The sequence below is a fragment of the Protopterus annectens genome, chromosome 10.part0 (assembly GCF_019279795.1).
Source record: "Protopterus annectens isolate FY-2018-M chromosome 10.part0, PAN1.0, whole genome shotgun sequence".
In the NCBI taxonomy this organism is placed as follows: Eukaryota; Metazoa; Chordata; order Ceratodontiformes; family Protopteridae; genus Protopterus; species Protopterus annectens.
The window spans coordinates 1,012,921,748-1,012,944,366 of NC_056744.1; the positions used below are offsets into that span (position 1 = coordinate 1,012,921,748).

At 38.7% G+C, this 22,619-nt stretch overlaps 1 protein-coding gene across 3 annotated transcripts in view; it reads left to right on the forward strand.

Annotated features, from left to right (window-relative positions):
• LOC122813455 (E3 ubiquitin-protein ligase HECTD3-like) overlaps positions 1-22,619 on the forward strand; it is a 770,789-nt gene that overhangs the window by 739,272 nt on the left and 8,898 nt on the right. For all 3 annotated transcript variants that reach the window (XM_044085771.1, XM_044085770.1, XM_044085772.1), the window contains one exon: positions 19,052-19,126. In XM_044085771.1, the coding sequence (XP_043941706.1) occupies positions 19,052-19,126 (75 nt within the window). The remainder of the gene's footprint in view (positions 1-19,051; positions 19,127-22,619) is intronic.

A 22,619-nucleotide genomic window follows, 5' to 3' on the forward strand; every position in this document is an offset into this window, starting at 1 on the left:
GGATTTTGGGAATGCCGAAAGCTGTAGGTATATAAGGATGTTCTGTTTTTAAAAAATTGTAAAGCTCCTCTGAAATTACTTTCTGAAGTAGGGAATCTTCCAAAAAATATGAAATTTTCCTATGTGCTAAATAAATTTAATTCCTAGATGATATTTGATATTTCTCTGTGTCTGAAAAAATAAGAGTAAGTTCATTTACATAGTCTAGTGAATTAAACAATACTACCCCCCAACGTCCGGCTTCATAATTCTATGTGACTTACTTGTTCTTAAATTATTTAATAGAGCAAACTCTTCTCTACTCAAATTGGATCTTTTAATAGAATTGTGTTTAATCAATTCATTTTGAGTATCCATCTCACACGCATTTTCAAACGCCGTAATTAAGGGGTGTATTGGGGGTTGAAACTACTTATATTTTTACACATTTGTTTGTCACCTTGTTGGTTTGTATAATTTTTAGTTAATGCTCCTTCAAACATAATCTTAAAGTTTAGTTTTCTAGTGTAAAGCTTTAACTCTGTAATTGCATCCACTTTTTCAGTTCTACAAGTCGGAATATATTTAAATCCTTTCTTAAACAGTGTAAAATATGTGTTATCAACACTTAAATCTGTATAATTATAAATATTGAAGCCATCCTTTGAAAACATTATACCATTGTGAGTCAACTGAATATTATTTTCGTTAACTACTTCTGTTACTGATAATTGTTTCTGTACTCACCCCTTTTGTATCCCCTGTTGTTGGGTCTGGGTTGGTGTACATCCCTTAAAAAACTTTTTTGTTGTTGTTGTTTGTTCCTATTCTCGAGGTGTTCAGACCTTCTAATAAGGGGAAATTCCATATTGTAATCATCCACTATATGGTCTTGTTCTACCTCATTATAAATAAGTGATGTATGATGATTCGAATCAAAAACAGAGTTTGTATTAATAACCCTATTGGATTCGTTAGAGAACCAAAAAGGAAAAGGATAAACATTTTTCTTTACATATTCATTATCATCTCTTAAAAGTTTTTTTCTTTTTACGTTCCAAATTAGTTTTGACACTATAATCTACTTTTTCAAACATTTTTTCATACTGAACCTTATTAAATTCAAACAATAAATCGTTCTCAAGCTTCCTGTTCATTTTATCTAAATCTTCCAACATGCCATTAATATGTTTACAATTAGTCTTGATAATAAATTCCATTAAATCAAAACCAAAACGGTCAAAAAGCTGTAAAAGTTCATCTGTGTCACAGTTACTAGTATTCAAACCGTTCGTAAATTTAAACAGTCTAAGCCCCTTAGGAACGTGTTGTTTCTTTAAACTCATCTGAAGGTACAAATTGTCACATTGGAGAGCACGTACCTTAAACAACAAAAGTTCAAAATCTTTCATTGTGGTACTAAATGTTTGGTGCTCCTGCCTACTATCATCATGTAAATTGTCGCCTGGGAACGACATTTCTTTCATAATCCGTTCTCTAAAACTGGAAAGTGGTGGATGTTTAGCTGAGGAGTTAACCATCAAGTCTTCTTTATTTGATCGTTTACTACCCTCTAGTGGTTTGGCTGAGAAATCACCTTTATTTATAGGTCTGGAATGGAATGTACCAAAATCTTTCCTTCGAACGTCTAACTGAGACGTTCCAATTTGAGTAGCCTGAAAAGAATCCAGCATTTTATTCAAATCTATCACTTGCTGAGTCAATGCCGAAATAAGAATAGTCAAGTCAAATATTCTGGGGTGATGGGTTGACCAGAGAGTGATTAAAATCATTACCAGTTAAATCCTGTGTACCGGGGTTTCTCTCCCGGTTATCAGTAGTGAGGTCTTCCATAGTTCCGTTGTTTTGGATATTGCCAGATAAAAACCTTGGGATGTAAAAGGCTAACAAAACACCTATTTCACTTCCCAAGTAATTAGAATAAAGCCGTGTGATGCCACTCGATCAAACGAAAACACAATAACCAACTCCAAAACAAAAACGTTTGAAGGACATCAAATGTAAAACCCACAAAACAGTTCAATGTCCAATTGAGTGGAAACAACACACCATAAGCTCAAATGAAAAACGGCAATACCAAAGCAAAGCCAGATATTCTTCCAACGGTTTATTTGTTAAGCGTTTTCTTCCCCATCAAACGGGAACTTCATCAGAACAAACTTCCTCCCCCAAATCAACCATTAAAATAACAATTCAGTTAATTAGATACGATAAAATGTCAATTAAACAATTAATCTCTTAAGAAAATTAATCTCTTAAAAAACACTATGTTCAAATGCTTAAAAAACGTGTAGTTTAAAATTTTAATGCCCTTTTCTTTAACACAGGGAACAAAGATAAAAAGTCATTAAGTCCTGGTTTTGTCAAGGCACTTAACTTAATAATCCAATAAAATTCCCTCAAGTCAACATTTAATTCCCACCAACCACCCGTAGGGTTCTGTCTAATAACCTCTAAAATGCCAAACATAAATTTTGAAAAGCCCTGACATGTTATTGAATGTTTAAACAAGGCATTGTTCACATTTCCCTTAGATATAGCATAAATATGTTCATATATCCTATGCCTAAATCTCCTCTCTGTTTTACCCACATAATAAAATGAACAGGTTTGGCAAATAGCAATGTAAACAATGCCTTTAGTGTCGCAGTTACCTTTCTGCAGAAAAATATTCTTTTCATTATCTGCTATATGTATCACATCATGATTCAAGACAAACTGGCATATATTATACTACTTAATAACTATTTTATTTTTAAAGGAGAATTTTTCAAGCAAATACAGGGAGTGGCAATGGGGGCGCTTGTGCTCCTATTTATGCTAACCTTGTTCTTTATGCATGGGAGAAAAAACATATTTTTTCAAGTTCATATTCACAGAAATGTTTAACTTATTATCATTTTCTGGATGATATTTTTATCCTGTGGAATGATTCAAAACTTAGTTTTAATAATTTTCTTCAATACATTAACCAAGTTTGTACATTTTTTAGGTTTACCGCTAATTGTTCTGAAGAGGAGATAAGTTATTAAGATGTTATGATTATTAAAGATAAAATAAGTAACAAGTTTAAATCTAGAATATACAGGAAGGATACTTTCTCAAATAGTTATTTAGATTTTCAAAGTTGTCATCCTTTTTATACAAAAAAGAATATTTTTAAGGGACAGCTGGTTAGGGCGGGTAGAATGTGTTCAAAGAAGGAAACATTTTTACAAGAAGTTTCCACCATTTCAGAAATGTTCAGAGCAAGAGGTTATCCAAATTATTTATTGCAGAATATTGCTGAACAAGTTATCGGATGGTGGGGGGTAAGGTACAACCCCTGCTGGCTAGTGCTGAAATTATTCACCGACACAACACTCAATATTCCACCCAGAAAGATTTTAAAACTAGTATGTTTATCACCTATGGCAATGGAGATAAACAACTGAAAGAAATTATTAAAAGAAACTGGATTATTTTTAAAGGAAATATTGAATTTTTTAAAAGTTTAGGAAATGCACCAAACTTTATTTATAAAGTTGGAAAAAATTTAAAATATTTAACGGAGCATTATATTTCACCCAAGAGTATGTTGTTGAAAGGGACCACCAGATGTGGTCATTGCAATCATAGGTTCATAGGTTTATAGGTTCATACTAGGCTATCTGCCCAAGGGCATTTATAAGCCTAGCCCATAGTTATGGGGCTTTCGCCACCCCTTTAGTTTGAATAAAAACTATGCCTATCATTTTGCTGTGCCTCTGTCAAGCAGTGACACTGAAGTAATCCCTGGGGTATATCTGCAATCTCCCATCCATTGGTCAAGATTCCTCTTGAACAAGGCCAGAGAGGTGCTCTGCCTCACATGTACCGGGATTTTGTTCCACAGCATAGGGAGTCTCTGGGTGATGAATCTGTCCCTCCAGCACGTTCTATTTATAACCGTGTCAAGGTTTAAGTCTCCCCCTTGTGGTTCTGAGGGATCTAGATTTTTGAGGTGAAGCATATTCATCAAATCTGGGTTTGACATGGCCTTATATGTCAGGCACAGGTCACCTCTGAGCAAGCGGTATGAGACTGAATAGAGCTGGAGTTCTTTCAGTCGGGCAGCATAAGACATATTTTTGAGACCCTTTATCCTTTTGGTGAGGAACTTTTGGGGCCTTTCAAGCTGCAGCAGGTGTCTGGTCAGATACATTCGAACGGGCATTGTACTCAATCATAGGTCTAATGAGTGATGAGTACAGGGGACGATGACCTCCCTTGATCTAGATGTGAATCCCTTCATGATCAGGTGGGTGATATAGAAGGTTTTCCTAACTACTTTAGCAACATGAGTGTCAAGCGAAGGCTACTGTCAACCTGGGTCCCCAGATCTCTGATGACTTTTTCTGTGCTCAGTGGATTGCCACCTATATGGTAGCTAGGGGTAACCTTGTTTTTCCCGAAGGGTATGACTATGCATTTTTGGCGTTTAACTTCAGGCCATGGCTCTGGCACCAGTTATCCGTTTCTGTGAGGCCCTTCTGGAGGATATCTGTGTCAGATGTGTTTTCGACTATGGCCCATTTTGCAGTCATCTGCAAACTTTGTCAGCCATAACCCTCCTGTGTTTGCTTGTACTTCAGAAAAGTAGATGCCGAACAAGAGTGGACCCAGGACTGAGCCCTGTGGGACACCACTTGTGACAGGCTTTGAGTCTGACATGGCTCCAGCAACTCTGACCCTGTGGGTTCTGTCACTTAGCCAGTTTGCAACCCATCTTGTGATGTATGGGTTTACATTCAAGCTGATGAGTTTTTCGATGATACCTGAGTGGGGTATTGTGTCAAAGGCCTTTGCCAGGTCAAGATAGGCTGTATGGACTGCCTTTCCCTCATCAATGGCCTTGGTGACTGTCTCGAAAAAGTCAACCAAGTTTAAGAGGCAGGATCTGCCTTTGACAAAGCCAAACTGGGTTGGATCCAAAGTCTGCAAGTTCCCTATGTCTTTATTTATGCGTTCCATTATGATCCTCTCCATGGCTTTGCAGATAAGGCTTGTCAAGCTAATGGGGCGGTAATTTCCAGGGTCTGTGGAGGCACCGCCCTTATGAAGTGGGACCACAGTCGCCGTTCGCCACTCCTTGGGTACGTATCCTGAGGTGAGGCTAAGATTAAACAGCTGTCCTAACTGTGGGTTTAATTCCTCGTTGAGTTCATGAAGCACACAGCCGGGACACCATCCGGTCCCATGGATGCTGTGTTTTTTGCCTTAGTGAGGGCAGTTCTCACCTGGGCGTTGGAGATGTTTGGGGGGCTACAATCCTCTGGAATAGATATCTCTCCTTTTGGGGGGGAGAAGTTTGCACTGAACCTGTCAGCCAGTATGTTGGCAATGTGTGTAGGTTCAGTAATTTTCACATCATTTTGAACTAATTCTGAGCATATCTGGGAGTTTCCTCCTAGGTTTCTAACATAGCTAAAGAAGGCCTTATGATTCTCTTTAGAGTCCTTGGCGATTTTTCTCTCAAAATTTGCCTTGGATGATTTTATGAGAGCTCTTAGTTTTTTACTTATAATGATCAAAGGTGTCTTACCTTTCAAGGATTTTGCTCTATCTTGTAGTAGCTTCCTCCTTTTGTTGTAGAGCTTGTTTATGGCTGGGGTCCACCAGACTGGACGCTTGCCTTTGGTACAGAGAGTCTTAGTTTTGTTTGGGATTGCCTGATCCATGCAGTCCTGTAGGTGCTGGTAGAAGGCATTTGTAAGTGATTCAGCGGTTTGAGTAATGTTTACCACTGGCTCAGGGGCCTTAAAGGAGACCACACTAGTTTTAGAAGTGTGAAATCGGCTTTGAGAAGTTTTTCACTGTGGTCTTTTTGTTTCAGGTGGGCGGGATGAGGACCTCCAGCGAGATTAGTTTATGATCTGATCTCACCAGTGAGGGGTATACTTCGGTGTTGAACATTTTGATCCCATGTTCGTGATGATGAGATCAAGTATGTTTTCTCCTCTTGTGGGGATGGTGACTAGTTGTTCCATGGCATTTGAGTTTATGAACTCCAGGAATCTTTGGGTTAGAGTGTTCGGGCTTGAGTAGTGTTCCCAGTCTATATTAGGGTAGTTGAAGTCACCTAGTATGATGGTGTTTGGAGATACATTTATCCCTCCAATGTTTTCAGGAAGGCCATGTGAGGTTCCTGAGTTTGAGAGGGTGGCCTGTAACATGCTACAAATTGCAGAGCAGTCTTGCCTATGGTTAATTGCACCTGGATGGTCTCCGATGCATCGTGCGTTGCCACCAACCTTGAGGTGTGGGTGTCCTTTATGAATATGGACACCTCCTTTCTGGGTGTTGTCCGGATTTTGGGGCGGAACGCATGATATGAGGTGAAACCTGTTAGTGCTGGGGTGCTCTCAGGAGCCTTGAACCAGGTTTCTGTCACAGCACAGACATCGATGTTCTCCATATTGAGAAGGGCCTCAAGTGCGTGCATCTTGAGATTGAGACTTCTGGCATTGAGCAGCATTACCCTTAGTTTTTTCCTTTTGGTGTTCTAGGGTGGTAGGTTTAGAATTTGAGCCTTGCCTAAAAAGGCACTATGGGGGTGGCAAGAGCCTTTGCCAATATCCGGAAGCCCAGGGTGACCGGTGCAAGCCGTCCCTTGCGAAGCAGCATGGCTTGTCCAGCATGTCATCCCAGGCAGACAGACATTGGATCCCCTTTGAATGACACCAGAATTTAAGCCAATTATTAAAGCTGATCATCTTATCACTGTATTGTGGCATCATTCTAGGTGAAGGTAGGATACTGCTCAAGGTCAGGGTCATACCTGCCTGGGCTACATAATCAGAGAGCTCCTCGATGTCCCTTTTCATGTAGTCCAAGGAGGTACGTCTCAGGTCGTTGACACCAGCGTGGACAATGACTGAGTCGTACTTGTACCTGCTGTTGAGAGACCTGAGTGCTTGCGTTATGTGGCGGATTCTAGCGCCCGACAGGCAGCTTACTGTGACCTTCTCTTTACTCAGTCTGGTGAGCGGGACGCCAGTGTGTCTGACTATGGAATCACCAATGACAAGTGTGTCTGGCATTTTGTTTGGCCTTAAGGGCTGTGACTGTTTGACACTCTGACTGTGTGGTCTATGTGTTGCATGTGTTGGGTCATGAAGTGGTAGTTGTTTGGGTGTCTGCTTTGGTGGCCTCTGCTGTTTTGGTAAATTTTTGATCAGAGCCTCCGAGTATGTCTTTGTGTGAGTATGTGTATGATTTGAAGTTGTGATGGTACCATGTGTGACTGGGTATGTATTGTGTGTGGTTACCTTCTCCTCCTGTCTGGTCTTGTCAGTCCTATGTTGAGAGAGCTCAGCCTCCAGTTTGGCCGTATAGTTGCATCTCTCGCATGTATTTGTGTTTTGTGGGAGAAGGAGAGGATTGTCTGTGTACATGAGGCAGTTGTAACATTGCCTCAATATTCCCAGGTTCACCAGTTGAGCTGGAGAGGACACTAGCAACTGATCCTCGACATACTAGAAGTAGTAGATAAAGAGACTTTCAAAGGACTCCGAAGTGGGTTTTAGGCTGGTGGGGTACTATCTATAATAAGAGTGCTTTATCAAGGTGCAAGTACTGTAGGAGTAAGTGCTAGGCTTTACAGATAGAGAATAGTCTACTTGGGAATCAAGTAGAGATGAACTTTTCAGTTATATGATATGCTGGTTAGATCAGCAGTACAGCTCGAGGAAGGTAGTTTTAAGGGAAAATTGGAAGAGTGGAATTTAGATGGCCCAAATAGTTTAACCTTGTTTAACCGCCGCTGCTCTTGTGTGCAACAGTGGTAACTCGCTAAATCAGCTTACGTGTTTAGCGTTTTATAGCAGGGGGCTGAAGGGAGCTAGGAATTGGCCCAAAAAGACCAATGGACTACTAGTTTCTGGCTGAAATTCACCAAATCAGACAAAAAGGCCGCTCAGTGCTTCCCACTCCCACTGGTAAGCAAAGAAACTTCCCTCCTTCCTAATAAGGCAATGGATCAGTAACAGGAACTAAAAACAAAGCCCAGGGATCAGCAACTCTGAAACTGGACTACTCTAGTTCAGTAAGGCGGGAAAACAAGAGATTTTTTTGTTTTATTACAGAGACAAGGAAAAAAACAGACAGTAAATGCTATAAATGCTGTAAATCGGCTAGCGCACTTTAGTGTGTAGCCTACAGAAACAATTTGCAACAATTAGTAACTTAAAGTGCAATAAACAGTGTAAAATGCAGAAATCACTTAAAGTAGCAATAAAACAGGCGAAATGCAGTCGCTAGCTTAAATAACAGTGGGAAAGCCACAAAAAATACTTATATCTCGTAGAAAGTCACTCTTTTAGCTCTCTGCTGCTTGGATCACTCTGCAGGCCACCACGAGGATCTGTGCTGAGTTGGTACAAGCTGGAAAATGTGTGTTTAGCGTGTTTTATAGCAGGGGGCTGAAAGGAGCTAGGAATTGGCCCAAAACGACCAATGGACTACTAGTTTCTGGCTGAAACTTCACCAAATCGGACAGAAAGGCTGCTCAGTGCTTCCCACTCCCACTGGTAAGCAAAGAAACTTCCCTCCTCCCTAATAAGGCAATGGATCAGTAACAGGAACTAAAAACAAAGCCCAGGGATCAGCAACTCTGAAACTGGACTACTCTAGTTCAGTAAGGCGGGAAAACAAGAGATTTTTTTTTGTTTTATTACAGAGACAAAGAAAAAAACAGACAGTAAATGCTATAAATGCTGTAAATCGGCTAGCGCACTTTAGTGTGTAGCCTACAGAAACAATTTGCAACAATTAGTAACTTAAAGTGCAATAAACAGTGTAAAATGCAGAACTCACTTAAAGTAGCAGTAAAACAGGTGAAATGCAGTCGCTAGCTTAAATAACAGTGGGAAAGCCACAAAAAATACTTATATCTGGTAGAAAGTCACTCTTTTAGCTCTCTGCTGTTTGGATCACTCTGCAGGCCACCACGAGGATCTGTGCTGAGTTGGTACAAGCTGGAAAACGCGTGTTTAGCGTGTTTTATAGCAGGGGGCTGAAAGGAGCTAGGAATTGGCCCAAAACGACCAATGGACTACTAGTTTCTGGCTGAAACTTCACCAAATCGGACAGAAAGGCCGCTCAGTGCTTCCCACTCCCACTGGTAAGCATAGAAACTTCCCTCCTCCCTAATAAGGCAATGGATCAGTAACAGGAACTAAAAACAAAGCCCAGGGATCAGCAACTCTAAAACTGGACTACTCTAGTTCAGTAAGGCGGGAAAACAAGAGATTTTTTTTTTTTGTTTTGTTTTTTTTGTTTGTTTTTTTACAGAGACAAGGAGAAAAACAGACAGTAAATGCTATAAATGCTTTAAATCGGCTAGCGCACTTTAGTGTGTAGCCTACAGAAACAATTTGCAACAATTAGTAACTTAAAGTGCAATAAACAGTGTAAAATGCAGAAATCACTTAAAGTACCAGTAAAACAGGCGAAATGCAGTCACTAGCTTAATAACAGTGGGAAAGCCACAAAAAATACTTATATCTGGTAGAATCAATGCCAGTTTGTTTTGAATCATGATGTGATACATATAGCAGATAATGAAAAGGATATTTTTCTACAGAAAGGTAACTGCGACACTAAAGGCATTGTTTACATTGCTATTTGACAAACCTGTTCATTTTATTATGTGGGTAAAACAGAGAGGAGATTTAGGCATAGGATATATGAACATATGTATGCTATATCTAAGGGAAATGTGAACAACGCCTTGTTTAAACATTCAATAACATGTCAGGGCTTTTCAAAATTTATGTTTGGCATTTTAGAGGTTATTAGACAGAACCCTAGGGGTGGTTGGTGGGAATTAAATGTTGACTTGAGGGAATTTTATTGGATTATTAAGTTAAATGCCTTGACAAAACCAGGAATTAACGACTTTTTATCTTTGTTGCCTGTGTTAAAGAAAAGGGCATTAAATTTTTAAACTACAAGTTTTTTAAGCATTTAAACATAGTGTTTTTTAAGAGATTAATTTTCTTAAGAGATTAATTGTTTAATTGACATTTTATCGTATCTAATTAAATGAATGGTTATTTTAATGGTTGATTTGGGGAGGAAGTTTGTTCTGCTAAAGTTCCCATTTTATGGGGAAGAAAGTGCTTAACAAATAAACAGTTGGAAGAATATCTTGCTTTGCTTTGGTATTGCCGTTTTTCATTTGAGCTTATGGTGTGTTGTTTCCACTCAATTGGACATTGAACTGTTTTGTGTATATCTAAGAGATGCCAATATTGGGTTCAAGTACAGTTAATACTAACAATTCTCCAGATTGGTTTGAAAGAAAATCTGGTTTTGAGAGTAATAAACTATTCATTATTACATATACTCTCGATAGTAGAGCCATCATGAATAGTTTAAAAAAAGAATCGGGGTCTTTTTAAGATGGCTACATCCCTAATGGAGGAAGTAGGTGAAAGACGCTGTATAATATATAAAAAGATAAATCATTCAAAAAATACTTAGAACACAACAAGGATATAAGAGGTGGAAATAAGAAGCACAAATGGGGAATGTTTAAATGCAGTTGCTGCTCCCAATGCCTAGATATTATTCCATGTAATAGTTTTAATATCAGAGGCAAAACATTTATGATCAGTGGTCATTTTTTTTTCTAATTCTAAGCAGGTAGTTTACTTAGCAATGTGTTATTCATGTTCAGCGTTTTATATAGGAAAGACTTCTAGGAAACTGAAAAATCACATCTATGAGCATTTGTTAGATATTAAAAAAGTTAAAGTCACCAATGGTTTGTTTAAACATATTAATATTTTTAAGACACATCATTTTGTTTTTTTAATTATTGAGTAAGTAAAGAGTGATTCCCAGGGTTTTATATTGGATGAACATTTGCAGAAATGTGAATTAAAATGGCAACTGAGGTTGAATGCCATAAGATTTACCGAGCTAAATGAAACTTGCTCCACTTTTCATTGTGGCTGATCTTTGTAGAGATATTTAAGTTTTGAGAGTACTTGCATATTTATGTGATGACACTATGTGGGCCACTCCTAATAAATTTGCTCTTGGTCAAACTACCATTTGTATTAATATTATACAGTAAAATTAGATACCCTTTTTAAGGGCCTTTGAGTAGCTGCCAAGGGTTTCCAGTGGCAGTGGTAACTACCTTGTAGTCTGGGCAGAAGGGGGCATAGCTACTTTTCTCAAGCTAAATGAAACTAATTAACTTTTAAAACTGAAACACTTTGATGTCTAAATGTGAATTTAATTGTTTAACTGAATTGTGTTTTTTAGCGGTTGATGTTATCACATGACCTTTAATGCAGCTTATATAATCAGTTTTTGAATGTAAATATGTAGTTCTGATGAAGTTCCATTAATAATAAGGAAAGAAAGCACTAAACTTTGGTAATAAAGTATTCTTGGAACATAGCCGTTGTTGTTCATGCATCACAGCAGTTTGTGCATTTGCCCATTAAGCTCTCCTCTCATTTAGGCTGCAATACTGAAGTTGTCAGCGAAGGTGGTTGTCAGTACCAAGTCCCACTGAAATATCCAGCAAGTATTTTCCTTGAGAATCTGGTATAAGATGCCAGCAGGTGTTGTTAGCTATTCTTAAATTAGCTTTATCAAGTATGATACTGAAACAGCAGGTACAAAATTAGGATCAGCAGACATTTCTGAAGGCAATCCAACTTGTTTGCTTTGAATAAATCTTTTCTGACATTTGAGGTCTAAACTGATGACGTTAACGTTTCTCTGCAGAGGTTTGTCTTGTTTATACATAATTTGTACTTTTGTGTGGAAAAGCAAATCTGGTAGAGCTGCAAGTTCAGACTTACAGTTATTGAGAATTGGTTATTCTAAATGTTCTCAGTTTTACATTTTTGGTATGGAACTAGTGTTTAGCTAACTTGAATGGAATATATGTTGTGATTTGTAGTTACTGAGTATTAGAGTTGTTCTGGATATGTTTTAATAATGCTTTAAAGTCTTTGAGAATAAATCAGTGTCAGAGAGCTTGATGTCACTGAACTATAAGTCTAAATAAAATACTGGGGATTACAAAAGCTATCTGGATATATTAGGTAACTGGATGTACAGGAAGGTGGGCTAAAACAACAAGAATGAATTAAGTAATCTGGATATAGCATTTGTAAACTGCATGTTTTGGGAAGGTGTAAGTTTTACGTGCAGTGGAGCAAAGGTATGCAATGATTACTTAGCAAGACACTGGCTTTGAAGTGCCACATATATTTTTATCTAGGCCTTAATCTTTGTAGCAATTTGCATAGGACTCTTTAATGGGCTACTTCAGCCCTACCTCTACCCAATAACCTAAACTGCATATATGGAAAAACCGAATACTATTTTAAATACTAAATGCAATGCTATATAACCAAAACATACTAAAAAGAAAAGAAAAAAGTCTGAATCAAGCCTATGGGACATGAGACAGAACAGTACACAACATCAAGAAACCAGAATAAATTCCCAAGTATCATAACTGGTCAAAAAAGAACAGAAACTATGAATAAAAAAACGAGTTGAAAACATTGATACAAATAAGAACAGTTATGAACAATTCTTTAAAAAACTGAAAATTACAATAAAGAAAAACAGACACATGCAGTACTTTAAAGTAGAATTAAGAACCTGTACTGATCATTTATTTTTCCATCAAAGAGTTTTAGTGTAAGGCTGAAATCGATAGATTATCAGGCCATTGCATAATTAAACATATATATATTTAAAGAAGCTATGGGATTCAAAATGATCTGTGATGGCATAGCAGAAAGCCCCTACCATCCTGCAATGGTACCATCTCCAGTCCCCCTCCCCCAGTATGATGTGATAGTAAACCAGGGTACAGAGTATACTTAAGAAATATGATGCTGTGCAACCAGATCAGCTGTACAGAATACCCACTACATTAGGACATGGGAATGAAATTCTGACAGACTACAAGATGCTAAATAAATGAATCTCATTAAGTAATCCTGGAGTAGGTCAAACCTCAATAAATAGGCCTTATAGCCACCAAACACCATCTGTGTTGGCTGCCTCCATAGTACCATGTATACATCAGAAGTGCAGGTAAAAGATCTGTCATGCATGCAGTGTCCTACCAAAACCATAGATTGAGTAAGCAGGAGGACTGGAGTAATGAAATCTTATTTACATTTTATTTCTTTACATTTTGGTTATCGGGATTGAACCCTGATCACAGCATGACTAAATGCAGGCTCAGTCTGTGTTACATTCAAAGTAGTTGCAACAAAAATGTAACAGTTACAACTACCAGTAGAACACAAAGAAAAAAAAAACTAATCTAGTCACAAAGAAAAGGAGACTATGTGCAAACTTTACACCATGTTGAGGTGTGTATTTACGAGCAGAAAAAATGGAATCAGAGTAGTAGCAAGAAAAGGCTGAGAAACAGGTTTAGCCTTGGAAATTGTAGGGAGGACACAAGGTGTTCAGAGGACAAAGCAAGAGATAATTAATGGTAAAAACAGTCCAGGAAGACAGAAGTACTGAGAAAGGTAAAAGTTGTAAGATAACAGAGAGTAAGAAGAAAGAGAAATTTTGTACGTATTTACAGAAAGCAAAAATATAGTGGTAAGCAGAAGAGTAACAGTGTAAATACAGAGGCACAGCTAGGGTGATGTGAAGGGGGCAGCTGCTTGAAGTGCAAAATGCCAGGGGGTACAATCCTCATTACCGACATCCAGTTCCTGAATGCTGGTACTGCATGTGCCAAAGCACCTCAGTGCTCCATGTGAGATCTAGTGTAGTATCGACATTCAGAAATGAATGCCAGTAATGCTCTTTTGTTAGGTTTGAAGCTTTAATGTTTTACCCAGCTGAAGCAAATCACTTATTAAATTTGTAGCAAGTAGTCTGATACAGTTTAAAGAACAGAAGTTTTTAGTTTTTTGCTCCCAAACTCCTCAGAACTGCCAACAGCAGAGGGTGGTGCTAGATGACTAAGCCAGTGGGAAATGAAAGGAATTTTGATATTTTCTAAGCCCAAAAAAGGAGATAGTTGATTTTAGATATTAGTTTTTGAATATACTCGTGAAAGTTAAGAGACTGGTAGAGACAGATGCCTAGGCCTCTCAATGAAGTGGCTGTGTTGATAAGGTTGTTGTGCCGGGCAAAACGTTTTAGGGAGCTGGGAGCTTTGGAAAGTCTTTTCTTAGTAGTAATCAGAGCATTTTTTTGGGGGGGTTAGGGAGAGTCTTTTTTGGAGGTGAACAAGTAGTTTTAAGTTTAGAAAGGCAGTTCATAGTTGAGTTTGAATTACCTGTTGTGCTGGGGTGAGTCTTTACATAAACATGTCACTGGCATATAAGAGGAGTTATAAATAGGGTAGCTAAATGGTTAATTTATTTATAAAAATGGAAAAAACTATTGGGGCAAGTATTGATCCTTGTTGTACACCCGAATAAGAATAGGCAATATGTGATAAGAGAGAGAAGCCAATCTTGACATTAAAGGATCTGTTAGCCAGGAAGACTTTGTACCAATGTGGTGGCTTCATGCTGATGCCAAAGTGTTGTATCTGGTCTAGTAAGATTGACTGACCCACCATGTCAAAGTCTCAGGACAAGTCAATGAAAATGACACCATAATATTTCCTTTTTCCATGATAATGAATATGTTGCTGGTTAGAGTCCATAGAGAATGTCAATGTACTCCTTCCTGCCCTGAAGCTGTGTTGTATGTTGGAAAATAAATAACATTTTTCAGATGTGAGGTAAGCTGTTAACAAATAATTTTTTCAAGTATTTACATAAGGGTTAGAAAGTATGGAGACAGGCTGTTAGTGTCTGGTGGAGGAGAGATTTGGATCTTTAGTAACAGGTTTGATGAAGGTTGCCTTCCAGATTGTGGGTATGATATTAATTGTGGCATTACGGGTAAAGATATGTTTTAGAAGTGTGACAATGTAGTCTCTGCAGTGATAAAGAACACAAGGGCACAAGTTGTCTGATCGAGAGGAAGAGTCAAGTGAGATTTGTTCAAGTAGTGGAGTAATTTATTTGGCAGTGATTTTAGTGAAGCTGAATGGGAGAATGTGCTCAGGGATGATTGAGTATGTAGGCAGGTTGGAGAATAATTTCAAGAAGCTAGAAGGAGTGAGGGTAGGCATAACAGGTAATATGTTATTTTACATCAGAATTCCCTGGGAGAGAGTAGAAGTGTGGTTAGTTTAAATTTGAGACATTTAGTATTGAGCCTATGGGCTGCTTGGAAAACAGTCTAAATTTAAGAAAAAATATAGAACTGAGTCACACTGGTGTATAGAGGGGATGGCTCAGGAAGAACAAGGACATGGTCACTGGCTGCCCTCCTATGCTACTGGCAGCTTGTAGTACAGCTTCATCTATTGGCCACTACTGGTACTGCAGACTACTGGGCAATATCAGCACTGGCACCTATGCTGGAAAAACACATTCCTTTGAATGGACCATGGTTTTACATAGACATTTACGACAATGTAAAATTTCAACAGTATTATTAGCATGATTTACATTTTGGAATTGGGTGTAGTGCTCCAAAATTTCTTATTAACTTATACAGTCTGGGGAATCCTAGCACCTTTTACTCACAGTCAGGCATAGTGTCACAGCTTGGAGTAGGATGCTGAGACATAAACTGATTTGGAATGCCGAGCAAATAAGTTATTTAAGAAAAGGATTATGGAAAGAAAATACAAAGATTTAAAGGATGATTAGGTTAAAGTTACTCAAATTTTTATGAGATAGAGTGACTACTGAGTTATAGAAAAAGTAAATAGTACTTATAAAGATGGATTCTAACGCATTACCGCATAAGATAAATAAGAAAGTGGGCAGGCATGTAAAAAGGAAAGATAAAGATGACAGAAGGAATTTGTTGAGGTTAATTCATTCTGTGAAACATGGAAAAATAGTGAACCGACATTAAATATGAACCATAAGAAAAAAATGAGGAGGCATACTAAACATCATGTATGCCTGAACTTGAAGTAAAGGCCAATAAATTGTCAATCTGAGGCATGTGAAGCTGAGAGAGATGCTGGGAGGGAATAATTTTAAAATAAAACTCCTATGGGGAAACCCAGATATAAACAGGCTCTACAATAAAAGAAATAAACTCATTGCACACAAAAATAAGTTTAGCTGCCATGATGTCAAAAACACTATTACTGCACTTAGCAAGGAACTCCAGACCCTGATCAAATCAACTAAAGCTGTATATAAAGTAAATATAGCCACTCAGGTGAAGGATAACCACAAATCCTTCTTTAACTATGTTAGAAACCTCAGAAACAATTCTCAGTGCCAATAGTAAATGACATCACATACTTGGACCTAGTGAACATAGCCATCTACTGACAGAAGTTTAGCTCACCCCTTTTCCCCTACTATATTCCCAAAGCACATATCCATATCTCCATCTCTCTTCAAATCTTCCAAGAACAAGTCCTCAAGGCACTATCCAAGGCAAAGAATACCACTTCTGTGGACAAAGATGAACATATCGGGCTACTTATTGGCCAGCCTGAAATAGGACTTGTCAGACCCTCTACACAGGCTACTCAATATCTGCTTCCAAACATGCTTTGTGCCATATGAATGGAGGACAAAAATAGTCACCCCACTGCATAAAGGTGAGGTGTCAACGTACCCAGATAGTTTTAGACCCATAAGCCTGTCCAGCCTTATCTGTAAGGCTATGGAGAGGATCATTAAACAATTAATAAATAAGGACATCCTTCAAGTAGAAAAGTGAACAATTGGAGGTATTTAGTTTAAAATCTCTTATTTATTTACTTATTTGTTCTCTTTTGGATGAGTGCCCTTGTTTTACCAACTAATTTGTTGAAATAAGGACACTAATCCATGAGAGAATAAATAAATGAGTTTTTCAGCTAAATATTCCTCCTGAATGAAGGGTTGCTGCAAGACGTACAATAGAGATTATTGCTTTTTACTATCCAGTTTAAGGAATCTAGTTGGCCCAGCAGTTGAGATAATCTGAGATGCAGGTTGGATAACAGAAATTGCTGTACCAGAAGTGGATTCTTAGGACCTTGATCATTTTAATAGTACAGGAAGAACATTCTAGATATGTTCCATTTTACATATCGGAGTCTGCAGAAAGTTCATAACAAACAGTGGCTCCAGCACTGTGGAACGTGCAAAGGCACTGATGACACACTGGCAAGCACTGCATTAATGATCACACAGTTCATAACAAAAAGTGACTCCAGCAGTGTGGGCACTGTGGAACATACAAAGGCACTGATGACATACTAGCAAGCACTGCATTAATGATCCAATACCTAAAAAGCTCAAACTACAGTACTGGAAAGAAGGACGTGTGCATGGTGGTCATGCTGCATATTCCAGACTTGCTTCCTCTACACTGTGACACCTGCAGCCTTTGTGGTTACAACATGTAGCCTTAGTGTGAAACAACTTTCCCCTAGTCTCACTCTCATACCATATCTCTTTGCAGATTCCCATCTGGCAGCTGTCCAACCAGAAAAGTTGAGCATCACAGGCTGGTATGGCCTGTTGACCCAAGACTGTATATTTTTTTTTATTTCTCTGATGCCCCCCCCCCCCCCGTCCATCCATACTCACATGTGTTACCCCTAATCCTGATGCTGTCTCTAGCCTGAACCCTACACATTATTTCATGAAAAACCCTTTCCCCTAACAGTATCACTGGTCAAAGTATGCCTGAAAGTACTAGAAAATATGTCTTTTTTTAATTAGTCAAAAGCTTGTAGATCTAAGTCAACAGTAGAATGCTACGAGGATTGTCTGTCTCATCAGGTTCATTCAGTCCAAAAATTATATTAGCCTATGAGACTAGGCATTAAAAATGTGTCACCAGTTTCAAGCAGAACATGTGCTAGATTTTGCTACATTAGCTGGAAGAAACGTACAAATTCAAGGGATACCAAGGAGATGGACTGATGGCCCTACATATCAAGTTACTATATTTTTGTAGTATGCTAGTAACTACTGGAAATGGCCCAGTAAAACATAAATATCCAGTCCTCATCATCAGTCTAGGAGTATGAGGAATAGTCAGGATTCATACCCAGATCCCAAGCTCTACAACCTTGTCATCTAAACTGTATACTTTTCTCCAGCAGCCCAGTGAGGAGCAAAAGGAAGGTAACACTATAGCCAGGTTTTGCAAAAATAAGTAATTTACAAAACACTACAGCAGCGATGGAGGCAGGAATTCAGCAAATGTTTGTAATATTGGACTGATGATAGTAGAAAAGAAAGTATATGTGATGTATATTGCATTTAAATGGAAAATGTTAAAATGGTTTGTTTGCTTTTAAGTTGTGTATGTACCTATGTCTTAGGTGATAATTTCATAAAGGTGCTTAAAAAACACTACAGTAGTGACCATGTCATTGTGCTACAAGTGATGAAAGCAGTAACATTTTCTTCTTGCGACTTTTTGATTGTATTAAATGAACCTTTCATCTGCTGGACTCCAGCAGCTTAAGCATATCTTTGGACCTTCCACTTTTTCTAGAACTTTGACTCTCGGTGGCTCATGACTACATTATTAGAGGGAGATCTTTACTTTCTGTCAGGGTCTTCCTTTCATTGTCTAGATCTCTGATACAATCCTGTGGACAAAACCAGCTGACTGCAACTGTATTAGTAGAACTGAGTTCTTCCTTATCTATGCTGTACAACACAGTCTCAGAATGTGCTTCCTTGGGAGCAGACTTGTTCGTCATTAACCATTAATTACCTGTCTCTGGATTTTTTTTTTTTTTTTTTGAGCACATAACATTTTGTTTTTATGTGTTGATATGTACTTCATGATTTCAAAAACTGCTGAGCTATTGCTTAGCTACGCCTTAAAATGGCATTTACTTTTCTTTGCTGCTAGCTAATTGTAAAATTCTGAAACACTCATCTATCAAATTTGACACAAGACTGATCATGAGTTGAGTTAGTTGTGACCCTGACTATTGTAACATTTCCCAATAATTTCTTTTTCATCTATACAGCAATGAAGAGTCTCCAGATGCATTTCCAGAATCTTCTACCTGTTCCAGAACCCTCTACCTCCCAGACTATCCAAGGTAAAACAATAATAAATGCCTCAGATTCCTCAAAGCATGCTATGAGGGTATGTACTGTTTTGGGTAATAGAAACAACATTACTGATGATCTTGATGGCTCATCATTTTAATATAATGTTTCTTACATCAGTCAGTACCACGCTGCTGTATTGTTTACTTGATATTCTATACAATCTTCTTCTTCTTCTTTCAATGTCCTTTAACGTTCCTGAGCTCTAATTTTTCAGATTGTGCCTGTAACAATAGGTGTAACTCAACACATTGTCACTATCTGAATTCAACTATTCAAGATTATCACACTCTACATCCTTCCCCTTCAGTTACAAAAACAACATCTAGGAAAGTTACATCAGAGATCCATTTTCCAAGCAATATGAAAGGTTCATAACATATTGCTGATTATCAGCTTACTGAAGCAAAGTAACTGATCTGAAGTCATACTCTAAATACAAACAACCGAAACCATTTCTAGCTTTCATAGTCTGCGATGGTCTGTGTTAGTCTCAGTTCTAAGATACAGTAGTATTTCAGCAAAACTCAGGTAAAGATATTCAGCTGTTTTATTGCAAGTCTAAGTTGATTAAAAGTAGTGAGTAGCATATCTGATTGCCATAGATATTCCAAGGGACTTAACTGCAATCATTGGAAGAGCATGACTGTTGGTGTGAACAGACAGAACCAAATAAGACTACAGTATCTTAGAATATTCCCGTTACTCCAGTATACAGCAATATTTGAGTTAGTATGTAAAAGTAGCAAGGGTGTGTAGAGGCAAACCACTCACCTTGGGGGTTGTTGTGGGGTGAAGCATACACTTTAAATGTTACGTGTTTTAACATTCACTGTATTTCACTGAAATTGCATTTTTTTTTCAGGTTGCAGGATTCAGATTTATGGGTCTTGTACTACAAATAGTGAGCCAATGTTTCTATGTACTGTGACTATAGGATTACACGTGTGCTAAAGTCATCTCATATTAATGATTATAAGACAAATTCATAATAACATGAAAGCATACTGTCTTATATGGTGCAATAGGTATTCAGTATTTTGAATAGTAGTTGATACTGTTGTAGCTTAGCTCAGCATATTCAAAACCATCCAATCATGGCAAAGGGTGGAAAATCGTCCATATTTAAACCTCACAGGCAGGAATACAGCTCATAACTGGTTAGAGCTCCCCACTGTAGGCAGTATGGCAGATGTTGGAGAGGGCATGAGCTTTCGGGCGGAGGGCTGGGGCATACAGGAGTCCAAGGTCATGGTAGGAGTCCTTGTAAAAAAAACATGGCATGTGACTGCTGCAGGACCAGTACCAGGACTCCCAACACAAAGCGGAAGCCTGGGAAAGTCTCACCCATGATCTCACCAGTGCCACTGGTATCCCTTGGACTGGTGAGCAGGTCAGGCATCACCATGTCGACTTGAAACAGAGGAAGAGGGAACTCTTGGAACAGTGGGTCCAAGAAGCAAAAACAGAGTGGTGATGACCCAGCAGTGTGTAAGTATTCATTGCAATAACTGTTTACCAAAGTCCAGCCTGTGTATGTGATGGATAGGTATGCATAAATGTTTCTCTATTTTCATTACAGCTCCAGATGAGTGGGTTGCGAACCAGGAAGCCCAGGCCAGTAGGTTGCAAAGGCTGCAACGCGAGGCTGGTGAGTAACAATCTAGCTTGAACTATACATACCAAATAAATATAAAGAAGTAGAATGTCACCTGGCATTATTAAAACTAATAGTCTCATATAGGTCATATATTAATAAAATGTAATTGCCTATGAATAAAAATCTAAACCCTGGACTGGTTGTGTTTACTCTGGTATGATATAATTTGAAATGTGTACAGGTTATGCATCGCAACTATAGCTCTGAAAGTGTTAAACAATCAAGTCTCATCTGACAAAGTTAGTGCCTCTATAACACACGAGATAAGATCTGATATGTGAATAGTAATGTTGCGTTAGCCACTGTTTTCCACTCTGTGCTATGTGAACAGGTATGTAATGTAAATACAAGGTCAGATTGTACAACAAAAAGAGAATGAGAAAGAAATCATTTAAAGAAGAGACAGCAGTTTCACAATAGCTCCCTGTGATGAAACACACACATGTTATATTTTTAGCAGACACAGCCATGGTTCATATCCTTGGAGTTGTAGCAAGCTGCATGCATAATTTCAACTAGGATTTTGTGAAAATGTGTAGAAACAGTCGGGTAGTATTAACAAACATTCCCTCCACAGGTCTCACAGGTAAGATAAGATATAAAGTAGCTATAAGAAGGCTGTAGTTATACTGTGCCCAACATCCATGGTCCAACCCCAAGGCTGCAGATGACAGCAAGGTAAGTACATACACCAAATGGTCTCCCCCAAGAAATATTTTAAAGCGTCATGCTGTCACAGCTGCAGGTCTCTGCTAACAACAACCAGGGTAACTGATAGAAATCAAGGCAGAGTGTGTCAGTAACACACACACACACACACACACACACACACACACACACACACACACACACTATGAATGCAAATATGCAACCCTGACTATGGGAATATGGGTAGAAACAGTCATGTAGTATTAAACATTCCCTCCACAGGTCTACCAGGTAAGAGAAATTTCACAGTAGCTATAAGAAGGCTGCAATTATACTGTGTACAAACATACCACGGGTCAACCCAAGGATATAGTTGTTGTAATAATACCTGTAGAGTAATCAGTTGAGCTATGATCATTAAAGCTGTGAACACTGCAAGAATCTACATCTGTTAACTGAAATCTCTCTCTCTCCTCCACCTTATCTTCACCAGTAATCTAAACACATAAATGAATGGGTATATTTTCCACCAAACCTACTGTTGGGACATGTGTCCTGTTTTTCTAAAAACATTGTCATCATTGATGGCCTGTTGCTATCAATGTAACCTGCATGCTGGTGTAATGCCCACTGTGGGTCCATATATGCATGTGTTCTGTTTGATATGCAACTGTTTGTAATGTGTTATATTGGGTTAATGGCAATACTCATGCATGCTGTTATAACTAATCCTGAAATGTGTTAACCATTACTAACCAACATATGTTCTAAAACTGCAACACCATAGCACATAAGGGAAGGCTGATACCAGTGGATTTGCCTCATCTGGCCATGGCACCGGGCCCCAGCACGTCCGGGACCCCCTCCGGGACCACCTCGTCTGCTGGTCCTGCACCACCTTCAGGTGGAACTGCCTCAGGGGATCAGGCTCGCCCCCCCTGGGCATGGGCATGGACAGGATCCTGTCACCTGAAGCCAGGTCTGGGGTCTGGTGCATAGCAAGCTCTACAAAGAATTTGGAGATCTGTTACACCAGCTTGAGGGCCGCATGACACATTTATAGGGTCAGTCTGGCCATCCTGCTCAGCCCCCATCACAGCCACCTTTGGAGCCATGAAGGTGCAGTGGTGACTGCCCCTGGGTGGGAACCTCAGTCCCACTGTATCTATTTGGGG